General features: G+C 37.4%; 1 protein-coding gene across 1 annotated transcript in view; it reads right to left on the bottom strand.

The window, feature by feature from the left end:
- Positions 1-69: 69 nt before the first annotated feature.
- Positions 70-12,351, bottom strand: part of ITGB8 (integrin subunit beta 8) — a 47,389-nt gene continuing 35,107 nt past the window's right edge. Inside the window, exons 10-14 of the mRNA XM_063411029.1 lie at positions 10,033-10,435; positions 8,737-8,962; positions 7,108-7,211; positions 5,835-5,995; positions 70-5,742 (exon numbers count right to left, since the gene is read on the bottom strand). Coding sequence (XP_063267099.1) covers positions 5,620-5,742; positions 5,835-5,995; positions 7,108-7,211; positions 8,737-8,962; positions 10,033-10,435 — 1,017 coding nt within the window. The 3' untranslated portion in view covers positions 70-5,619. The remainder of the gene's footprint in view (positions 5,743-5,834; positions 5,996-7,107; positions 7,212-8,736; positions 8,963-10,032; positions 10,436-12,351) is intronic.

Below are 12,351 nucleotides of genomic sequence, written 5' to 3' on the forward strand. Positions count from 1 at the left end.
TTTAAATGGAGGTGAACATCTCTTCCTTGCCACAGGCATACTTAATATTAAAAATATGAAAAATCCACATAGATTAAATATTGATTTTATTTTTAGAGAGCAAGTACAATGATGCTGCATTAAAATAATGCTATGTCATAGTTGTTACAGCTCTGATAGAAAAATAAACATCTCAATATGCTACAGTGTAACTCATTAATAAATATCACAATAGAAGTTAGTAGTCAACTGAAATTAATCAAACAGCTAAAAAAGTATGCTATTTTAAATAATAAAACATTCAGTATATTTCCAGATGAACAAAAGTAGTGATTTTAAAGTATCATTTAAAATGTCAAATGAGCAGTAAGAAGTTATCAAATTTAAAACCTCTTCCCTTACTAACATTCTCTATGCATAAAATCGAGACACATTATTTATCTCTCTATATTTCTTTTTTACAAAAGGTAGTATATGTTAAATAGAAAGTTTAAAACTGTACTATTATTAATAGCTGTCACACAATCACTAAGTAAGTAGCATTGTTTTTGAAGCAGTAGTAGGTAAGAGTGAAGATGTCAGCACAACATGTGATGCCTCTACTAATGCCTCTGCAAAAGACTCATTTTTCAACATCTCCCTTCAAAATATAACTGAAACAGCCCAAATACAATATAGGTATGAGGATGAAATGACAGAATTTTGACAAAAGTAATTATTTTAACAAATGCCAGATATTTTAATTTTTTTAATAGGTACCTTTTTTTTAAAGCATGTTCAGAAAAGGAAACAAAGAGAACATGCAATTCAGAACAGCATTTCTAAAGCTTAAGAATCTAGAAATTTTAGGTTTTTTCTTTCCTCTGCCCCCTCCCCAGACAGGCCAACCATTCCAAGCTGGCTGGCTCTCAGTGAAACCCCACTGATTTGACTTGCTGTAAAGATGCATTCCCACTGGTTAACTCTAACCTTTCCCCCTCATCCCCTCCATGAATTTCAATTCTCTGTAAGAGCCAACAGATACCTGTACATCAGAGCAGTCTCAAGATCAGAATCAAAAATTAGTGTTTCTGTTCAGTGTTGCTTCATTTGTGCTTTCCCCTGTGTTCGAGATGGCAGCCAGGACATTGCCACCATGTGTCACTCGCAGTCAGCCGGGCAGAGCAGGAGTCACCCAGCCCTGACTCAGCACCAACGCCTCTGTGAGAAGTGCCCTCCACAGCTACTGCTCACACTCCTTAAGGCTGCCTGGTGGAGATCCCAGGGCTGGGAGCAAGTCAATGGGCAGGTGCCCAAATGCTCCCTAGGAGATTTAACGGGGGTCTGCAGCATCCACATTTACGGGCTGTCCTTGCTGGGTTGTGTGCAGGCATTTTTGATGAGTGAAGATGTGAAAAGCCCACAGAATTAAGGTTCAAGCTGCACATCATGCAGTCCCAGGGTGGGGCCAAGTGCCTGCCATGCAAACCTAGGACACCACTGCTGCCACACCAATCTAGTTTGAAGAGGTTTCCTGCCCTGACAAAAGGCAAAGCGAGATCTCAGAGCACCATTTCTGCAGGGATGCTGGGGGAAGTCCCAGCACTGTCCCTCTTGAAATTTCCACAAAAGCAGCCATGCTCTTGCATGTGTCTGCCCTGGGCATCACCGGACCCTATGTCTATATTAGGATGGAGGGTTGCTTCAAGCTGTTTCACACATTTACTCCCATGGTTTGCAAAACATGCACACTAAGCAGGAAATAAATATTATATATGATCAGACTGGGAAAATAATATTTTCCATTGCAGTCTGAAGAATGCTTTACATAGCAGGTTTTCATGACATCATAGAGAGGAAAAAATAAATCCAGTTGTAAATAATAGCTAAAATGTCAACTATGCCCATACGAACATCCTTCCTTTTTAAGGTTCATTTTTAACGTCCTTGCAAATGTAAGGGAATTTCAGCTGGGCACAATGAAAATTCCTTGCATACCATGTGCACGTTTTCTGGATGAAACAGCTATTTTCCCACACACTTCTGCAGCAATCTTATTAGTGTAGTCATGATGTTTAGAAATAACTATTTCATAGCATTTCTTCATTTTATAGTACTCAAAAAAACTGAAGTAAAATACATAGTTTTAAATTACATAAACATGCGAGTTCTGAAGTGTCAGGCAAATAACAAGTCAAAGGCTAAAAAAGGGGACTAGAATTTGAAAAATATACATACGGATTTTAATAGTAACAAATATGATGTGAAAAGTCATTCACATACTCCATTTGTGGGATCAAATCTAAAAACAATTCCCCAAACCAGTGATGAGGCACAGCAGTATCTGCTGGTATATTTTTGGATATAAGCATGCAGTAGGATTATTTGACTTCTTTTTAATTTTTTTTTTGAAGAAGCCCAGTATAAGAAGGTTTATTTGGGAACTTTGGAAAGTTCTATTCTGAGGTTAGTTATTTTTTCCCCTATTTTAATGAGCATCTTTGATGCACAATACATTGAAAACTAATATGAACTAATTCGTCTTTAATATCTCCCATATTAAGCACTATAGGAAGCACAGTCCTTCTGCAATCACTGAAGAAATTCCTTGTGAATTAAAGGCTGCTTTCTCATTTAAGGTCATGTGCTGAGGGAACACAGCTCCCTAAATAGTGAGGCTTTTGTTGAGCTATTCATCTCCTGCAGCAGCTCTTCTGAAAAACATGGTCAAAGGCAGAGGGAAACAAGTACCAAGCAAAGCCAGAGTTTCTCATGGATAGATTCCATCCCTAGAAACAAAGCCTCCTCCCAAGAATCCTGCTCTGTATAAGCTCCCCACGGGCCTTCTAAAAGCCTTGACCTGTCACATTAGCAGCAGCTTATTCTCTTTCACCAGCCTCTTCCACAATACAGCAAAACCATGAGGGAAATGTAAAAAAGCTTTTTTTTTTTTTTTTTTTTTTTTTTTTTTTTTTTTTTTTTTTTTTTTTTTTTAATTTATTTATATATGTTTTTAAATCTCAGGACAGTGAGGAGCTTAAAGTGCAATTTGTCCTGTGAGCCTGCTCTATTTAACCAGAGCATTTTAAACATTCTGGCAGGTGTCTGATAAGGAAATACTGGCCGTGCCCCTTCACAGGCAGCACTCCAACGCCAAGTGCTACAGAAGAAAAGCAGTAGCAGCACGATGTTTCTGGAAGATGGGTATTACAGCTCAAGTCTTTCTTCCAGCAAGAGCTCAGTTCCATTATCCCCTACCCAGAAAATCAAACTCCTTCTAACAGTGAAAAGTCACGTCTAATGAAAAAAGATAGTTATCAATGAAAGTTTCTAATCTTTTGAGTTTCTAATGAAAAAAGATAGCAAATACTTTAGTACATGCTTTAAAGGCTATTATGGAGTGAAAATACATTCTGAGGAATCTTTTTTTAAGGGTTTATCCCACTGTTTAAAGAACATAATTAGCTTCTTTTTTATATACTTAGATATACTCCACTAAGTTTTTTTGTTGTTGTTGTTTAGGTGAAATAGACAACCAGAGATTGTTTCCCACTCACAAACAGCCATGAATTGTGACAAGGGTAACAGCAGGCCAACCTTTATCAATCTTTTATCTTTTATCCCACGAAAACCAATTGTTTCGAATCTTTTGATTTACACAGGAGGAAAATGGCCCTATTCACTTTAAAAGAAAATGAGCGTTTAAGGTGTACTTGATAGATTATAGAATTAATCTATAATTAAGGTTCTACAATTAAGCTATCACTAAAGTCAGGTTTAGTGCAAAGAAAGACTCTGTTTGTTAAATGAGATGCTTTTACCTGTGTGGCAGAAAGCTCAGAATCTGCTTTGGAGACTGCTTTAAAAATATTTAATAGTCTAATTTACAGGGTTTTTTAAAAAAAAAAAAAGTCCCCAAGGTCTAGAGCTTTTATGACTAATGAAAGGCCCATTGTCTGTATATTATTTTTCTCAATCCCCCTTGATCCATTATCCAAGAAACTTAACACTCATAAAACACTCATCATTTTTCTACATCCTGCCTTCCTTTAAATCCTCACAGTCCTCAGGTTTTTGTGGGAATTTACAGAAGAAATACAGAATAGGAAATACAAGTTATTTCTAAAGACTGCACATAAGGAAGACCTGCTTTGTTTCTGTAACTCTATCTGACAAATTGTGATAATATTTAGTATTAGTAATAAATGTTAACATGATACACTGTCTTCTGAGATAATTTTTCTTTTTGGCAGCAAGGTTTTAGTGCATTAGAGGTTGATCAGATTTTCATAGGGTTTCAGCAGCATAGAGTTAGTAAATCAGACAGACGCTTCCAATGAGCATATAACAATAACATTTTCTAACACTCTAGATGGTTTCAGGGATAAAAAAAAGATGCTGCTGCTTGACTTTGTAGCTCACATTCTGCTCTCAGACAAGCTTATATTGGTCCGATCATGTTTGGAAGAGTTTGCCTGATTTCTGAAAGCAGAATCTGATCCATATTTATAAAGTCAATTCATGTATTCTCTTGAGAAAAAGACTCCTATTTTCCTCACTTTCTTCTAAATTGCAGGTTCTTTCTCCATCACACATTTCTCAATGCACAGTCACAAAAAACTGAAGTGGTTACAAAAAAACATAGAAAACCTAATCTCATCAACTAATTTACACAGAGAAAAAGAGCACATGTAAAATCAGACTTATGCCTGACACCATAAAAAAAAAAAATCCAAGTTCTTATTTGGCAAAACACTGACATGTAGCTAGCAGACCAAACACAGTTCTGATGTAATTTATCTATTTGCAATGGAATTGGTGCTGCTGACTCTAAAGGTGTAGTCTGCTGGCAGTGATCATCATGTAGACTATGCTGCTGAATAGAGAAACTCTCATTTTCTGTAGCCACTCAGTTTCCAAACACCTTAAATTTTGTATAAAATGGGGAAGGTTATATTTAAACATGTAAAAAAGCTAAAAATTACTCTTAATCAGATATAAATTATCCTTAAGTGATATCATCCGTACAAAAACCCCAATACATATATATAATTTACCTGTGTATGCATGCATATGTGTGTGTATAGACACACAAGATACACCCATACCAGGAACTAAACACTCATTTAATCCCATCATTTTCATGAGGAAAAGATAAGAGGCATAAGCAGACAAATCAGTGGAATCTGTCAACTGAGAGAACTCTAAAGGTACCATTTACTCTATTTAAGAGCATTTCAATAGTTTCATCTATTGCTATAATATACAGCAATGTTGATACTTCAGTCACAGCTTTTGTCCATTCCCACAGAGCACATCAGTACTAGCTACATGTAGAGTGAGGTCAGTGCTTTGTCAGACCGGTATGTATCTACATTCTAGGCCATAACTAAATAAATTAGAATATGCTAAAGTGCTACATCAACACTAATGTTTCTGAACAGTAGTAACGCACATTTCTCTTTCAAAAGAATTTAAAAAAATACAGCAGCTATAGTTCCAAACATAATCACATAATGTGAATATGTTTACATCTCACTTTGTTACAGTATTCAACAAAATGCACAACAAAAAACCATATGGCAACAGTCAAGACTCCCACAGAGTATAAATGGTAATTTTTTAAAAGTCGAGCTTGATGGAAATCGACACTTGCAGTCTTCAGAATTCACACTTGAAAGTTTCGTTTAATCGCAACTTGCTGATGTCGATATTTATTTCCTCTGGTTTGTCACGTCTGTATGTTACTGTTCTTGTACAAACTGTAGGCAAAAACATCTTATCCTTGAGGGAGAAGATACAATTTTTATCAGCAATTAGCTAACTTTTATATGAAAGAAAAAGATTACTGAAGAGATGGCTCTGAAATCAATTACCTTCTTTGTTGTAGATACTCTGTAATCAGATGATTTAACTTTATTGCTACTCCCCTGCAGAATTATCTGCCTGATGATAAGGACGACAAGCAACCCGATCAGAAAGGTAACTATAACGATTATGGAAAAGACTCTAAAGTAGTTTCGTCCAGAGAAACAATCTGCAATGAAAGGAAAACACAAGGGTAAAGCCTAATGTATGGAACAGGCACATCCCTCTAGCATAGGCACATCCACCACTGCTTAGGAAAGCTGCATAAATATAATACAAGCCTGATAAAAATTAAGGGAAAAGAAATTAAGGGAAATTAAGAGGAAAAGTTGCCATATGCAAGCTTTTAATGTTGGGCATATCAAGAAAGGCAATTCAGATCAAGCTCCATTGTAGAAAAATAATGAAACTATTATTCCTTTAATTTACGGAACTAAGACTCAGGCTTCATTGTACTGGCCACCATAAATTCTCTGTAGACAAGTGAGTTTAGAGCTGAAGCAGAGAGGATGAAATATTAGAGATGCTTGGGCCAGAGTTAATTTAATTTTCCCAAGGCGACAGTGAAGATCACTGGTAAGAATTGAAAGAAAATGTGTTTTATTGAATCCTTGTCCAGTGCTCTCCTCAGTGGTAGATTAACGCAGTAAGGTTTCTTTAATACTAAAGGTATGAAAAAAGTATTCACAATTAGTTTCCTCATTTATGAACTGTAGTATAAAAAGATTTATATAAATGTTAAGTGACAAAAGGTAACCATTTACCTGCACTTTTGTGGCTGCATGGAGTGATTAAACTTTATGAGACTTTATTTAAAAAAAATTAATTCTTCCACGGCCCTCATAACTGCAGTTTTTTATATTTGAAAGGAACATTTAAATATTACTGAACTCAAGGTAAGCATTCTACTTCCTTCTTTCTTGTTTCTGGTAATGTCAAATAATATAAGCATGTTCAAAGTAATAAAACATACAGATGCCATAACAAATTTTTATAAGTATTTCTTTAAGCATTGCTCAGGCAGGATTCATCATTATTTGACGTGACTTCTTGAGGAGCTGGGAAAACTGAACTCAGCAATGCTTGACAATCTTATTTCCTGTAATTATTTATCATTTACTTTCCCTAAAGCTATGAATGATTTTTCTCTTTTTCCTGCTTTTTTTTTTTGTTATTGTAACAATCTGATATACTTCTGAAAGACATTCTAACACCGGCAAATTCAATTGCTAATAGTAGATTTTAATCTCTTATTAAAATCACCTAGAAAATGCAACTTACCTGAAGTATTGTCAATATAATGCAGTAGATAAGCACATGAGGTTGTGCACTGGTCAAGTACTATGTGAGATGCATTGTTAGAATGATAGCACTGAACACAGTTCCTGTAAAATAAAAAGTATAATTAAAAACCTCTGTCTTTCCTGCCCTCCCCTTTAAGAGATTGTATCAACAGGCTGACGTATTGCTTGCACATAATGTTTTCCTGTTAGTAAAAACATTGCAACATTTATTTATTTTTTTCTGAAATGTGATACCGCTCTCAGCATTTTATCCCTCTGATGCTTCTCAGAACCCACTAGTCAGAAGTTGCAAACTAAAACATGTCTTTGGCTTCGAGCCACCTTCATGCAATCCCTGCTCTGCCTTTTGTGATGAGAGACCGTCCTGTGATGGCGTAGCTAAGGTCCAGCCTTCTTCAGCTTTCAGCCCTTTCCAGTTCCTTTCTAGTCTTTCCTTACTGATCAATCTCATTTGGATGCAGGCTGGCACTGAAGGGTAGAGGTAGAGAGAGGAAACACAGCTTTGTCAATAATTTTTGGATGCTGTATTAAGACAAAGCCGAGTCAGTCTGCACTGCTGGGCTGTTTAGAGAGAGGGCACTAAAAGTGGGATGCAATGCTCTCAGTCTTAACTTACTTCACTGTATAGCCCTGAAGGAGACAGACATCACAAGAGATCCCAAAAGAAGTCCTCACTGAATTTTTAATGAAGATTTGCCATCTTCTGAATTTATTAAAGGCACACATTTCACAGTGACCTTGAACAAGTGTAAGCCAGAAAGATTACTTGCATTGTATCTAGTGAAATCTTAGCAACAACCTTTCCAGACGTAGCATTTTCACCAGATGAGCTATAATTGAAATAAATACAAATGAACAATGGTTCTGTTTTGAGCACAATGACCTTTCTAATGAAAGACTGATCTTTCACCCTCTGCATCACAGTGAGATGCAGAACATCACACGGGTGACGAGAGGGCGCAGAAGAGCCGTGCCCAAGGAAAGGGCTGCATTTGCTCTCTTTGTCAGGACCACACAGTGCACCACTGAGAGTCTGGACCAGCGTCTCTCCTCTCCTCTGAGGCTTGCTCATTTCGACCCCCACACTGTCCCTTCCTTTGCATGAGTAAGGAAAAATGCCTTGCTTTAGCATCATCAAGGCAAAGACTAAGTGTTTTAAAACTGATCAATGAAGGTTGTTCTCTGGCTAAGACCACTTCTGCTGTGCTCATCAACGGCAGTGACAATGCACAAGTCCTGCTCTAGTTCCACACCTCTTTCTTTTAGCTGAGAAGCACAAGGAGTGTGCAAAAACAAACATGGAGAATAATACTGGACTTGATGGCATTCAAAAGTAAGATTTGTTTTCCATTTTTAAAAGTACAAATTCAGGGTTTTATTTCCTACCCAGGAGATCTTATATGAAGAATGGTTAAAATAGATGCTGACATGCAATTCTCTTAATTGCCAATGTGAATCCAACTACACAGAGAAGTATCAAGTATGAGTTGTACCAATTTCCTACAATCTAAATAGCTAAGAAATATAGTATCTAGCCAAGCAAAAATATTTCTTCATGTTTCAACACCAGGGAGCGAAAAAGTCAAGTCTAGCACAAGAAACATACCAGTTTTCTTCACAGGCTTTGTTACAAGTAGGGCAATATTCACAGAAACGGCCAAAGCTTCTTGGATCTGTGCACTCACACTTTCCACATACACATTTTCCTCTTCCACTGCAAATTTGGCCCTTTGAATTCAGGCAGTGCTTTGCTGATTGTGATGAGCACTCGCAACGATCACCTTCCCAGCCAGCAAAGCATTTGCATTTACCACCTTCACATTCACCATTACCTACAACATAGAGAGTCTGGAGTCATATGCTTCCATGAAAACACAGAATATTAATTTTAGATGGATACATTTCTATTGCTTTTGCTTTACCTTAAACAGAGAAAATTCAGACCTGGACTTTCTAATTAGTCTTTAAGTTAACAGCTTGGACTGAAGTTACTGGCATGATCAATATTGAAGGCTGCTGTTGAGCAAAAGTTGCTACTATGATGTCACCCTAAAACCTTTTAATAAAATTTTTCTCTTTTGCTCTGTATCAAAAAAATAGAGATTAGGAATTACACAATGACCAGGAAAATAGTCTTCAGGCAAACAAAACAAACTTCTCTTTAGTAAGAAAACATTCCATTCAAATAAAGAATATTCAGTGGAAGAACGAGTATAAAGTTCATGTGCACAGGCCAGGTTCTTTCCTTCCTTTTGATTTTCCATTTCCATTTCTTTTTTCTTGTCCCTTTTTTCCTTTTTTTTTTTTTTTTTCTTCCCTACCATAAAGTGGACTGCAAAAAGAATAAGAATTTCTAACAATTCTGTTTCACTTAGAGTCTCCTTTCTGAAGCAGACATTCCATATAGGGTTCATGTTTATACCAACATTTGAAATCAAGTGCCACTGTATCTCTCACAGGACTGATTTAGGGTGGTAGAAAATCAGAACCTCATCTGGAAGCTATGATCCCTTCCTAATATCTCAGTATCTCATACTCCCTTTAGACTGAAATGTATCAACTAGCTTTCTGGAATAATGTTATTTTTTGTTCAAGAAATCAGTATCATTACCGATTAAGAATTTTGAGATTTACATATTAAAATAGCTAAACTTAGGAAAAGAATCAATGTATCTCCTAGAAAATGGTGGTGAAATTAAGAAGACCGTGTGTATGTCCGTGGTGAAGAGAGCCCAGGAGTATTAATTCCTAACAGGATGTTCAGAACACTTCCCACACTAATTCTGCACAAACAATTCTTGTTCTTGACAGCCTTATATCATTATTTTCAGCTGCATCATGTACAGTAGCCTCCAAAAACAAAACAAACCAAGAAAATACAGACACAATTGCTGCAACTTACCAGAACATAAGTTTCCCTGGTGATATGGGCAGGAAAAGTCATCCATTTCACAGTACTTGCCATACACCTTGCCTAGCTTGTTTTTGTAGCAGAAACATTTGCCATCTACACAATTTCCTTGACCACTGCAGATGGGTTGGTCCTGGTGTTGCCTGCACGTCTCTGAGGGAAGAGTGTCTCTGTCAGAGCTACAGTTATTGTCACTGCACTGGGACTGCTTGCTGTCAGAAGTTTCATCAGCCCACACTCTTCTGTGCCCTGTGCTGTCTCCATACTGGCAGGCACAGCTTTGCTGCACATTGACAATGGCAGTTTCATTGAAACCAATGGGCTTAAGTACGGCATATTTTCTTCCTCCAGTTCTATGACATCCTTCCATTGTAACTGATACATTGAAAAGTACCTAAGAAGGAATAAAGACGGCTTTAACATTATTATTATTTTCTTGCTTACATTTGCTTAAAATTTTCAACACATATGTAAAGCAGAATCTTACATTGTTTATGAATGTGCAGTAGCTGATAAGAGCAAAATACACAGTAGTCACTTGCCAAACATGATATATTTGTAATGATAGGCATCACAAATACAGGTAAAATCCTAAGAATAGAGGATTGACAAAAGACTACTTTTCAAGTTAAGAAAGCATAGTTGCAAAAGACAAGTTTAATACAAATTAAATGGAAACAGAAATATCGTTGCCATTCTCCTGCTGTTATTTAGTCTGTATATTCTGTTATATCACAGGAGTACTCAAGTAGGAATTGGGACTAGATTGAGCAAGACAGTACACAAACAGAAGCAGAGATACTCTTCATAGAAAGGATCTATAATGAATGTCCTGCTGCAGAATTGGTCATTCACATAGAAACCACACAGGTTTTTGGATGGCCCTGGCTATGACTACTAAAACACAGAAATGGCTCACATGTTAGCAGTTACTTTTCCCAATTCTGTGGACCCAGTGCCTAGCCCCAGGCCATGTCATGGTCATCACCACCATCCTCCAGGTCCTCATCCCAGCAGTGCTCACTACAGCTCCCAAGGCTTTCTGTAGCCCTGGCACAGGACTAAAGATCATTTTGGTGGTTAGGTGATTGCCATAGAGTTTCCATCGGTCACCTTTAAAAGTTTTTGACAGCTCTGATGTGTGACACACTAGATATCAACCTTATATTTTCCGATTTTTTTTGCTTTGTTTTTTTTTGACCAGTACCTTTCTGATAGGGTATTCTCTCTAAGGTTTTGAATTTTTTCAGCTTCCTGATGTAAAACAACTCTTTCTTGTCTCCTCACAAAGAAAATACAACCAGGAGGAAAAAGTTAGAAAGGAACCTAAGAGAAGCAAGTACCTTTAATCTTTACTACCAAGAAATAAAGATTTCCAAATAAAAAAAGGAGAAACCCCGAGAAACCGATTACATATGAGGTTGAAACTACCCGCAAATACTAAGGCCATTCATCTCTCATCACTGTCTCACCCTCCCGCTGCGCCCCCACACGAGAACAACCCAGCCCCAGGGGACAATGGTGGCTTTGTGGCAAGTGGGGCTGCGGCTGCCTACACGGACAACAGGAGAAGAATGCTGTGCAGAAACTTGCACTTAATGTCTTATTGAGGGGGCACACAGGCTTTGTCTCACCCTTTGCTTTTCTCCTTCTCATTTCTCAAATGTGCCACTATACACATAACCCCTCAGTAGCCCACACCCTCCATGCATTGAGATGCCTTCCCTCGGGTTGCAGGGCAGAAGTGTGGCTGTAGAGAAATTGATTCATACAGCAGGTGCGTATCACGCGGGGAGGACGGGCTGCAGCTAGGGAATGTGCTTTTTATTCAGAGCCCTGCCAGAAAACATCATCTTCGTGTACCAAACAGTATTGGAAGAATGGAAGGGAAATGGGAGGGAAGGGAAAATCACATCGTGCATATGAGTCGTGAAATTTGATTCTGAACACAGCAGCAGATAAATTAAACCTGTGGTGACTAAATAATTACAACACCATGACACTTGCTAATAGCCAAAGTAAGTTTTGCACCCTGATGAGGCCACAGGATTCTTCCAGAATTTAATCCACTTTGTGTTTTGGTAAGAAAAGGAAGGAAGAAAGATCAGACAATGAAAGGAATGTGAGAATTAAGGAAAAGCATTTTGTCTGTAAACAAATACTGAAAGAAGGATTTACGGTTAAAATAAATTAATCTCTTAAGGATGGCTCATTTTCAACAGTTGTAGAGGTTTAGGACCACATGCAGTATATTACAATCAACAGGCTTGGATTTTTATTAAAAAGAAACAGACATAAATATTTTTCTTT

This window comes from Prinia subflava, chromosome 1 (assembly GCF_021018805.1).
Source record: "Prinia subflava isolate CZ2003 ecotype Zambia chromosome 1, Cam_Psub_1.2, whole genome shotgun sequence".
NCBI lineage: Eukaryota > Metazoa > Chordata > Aves > Passeriformes > Cisticolidae > Prinia > Prinia subflava.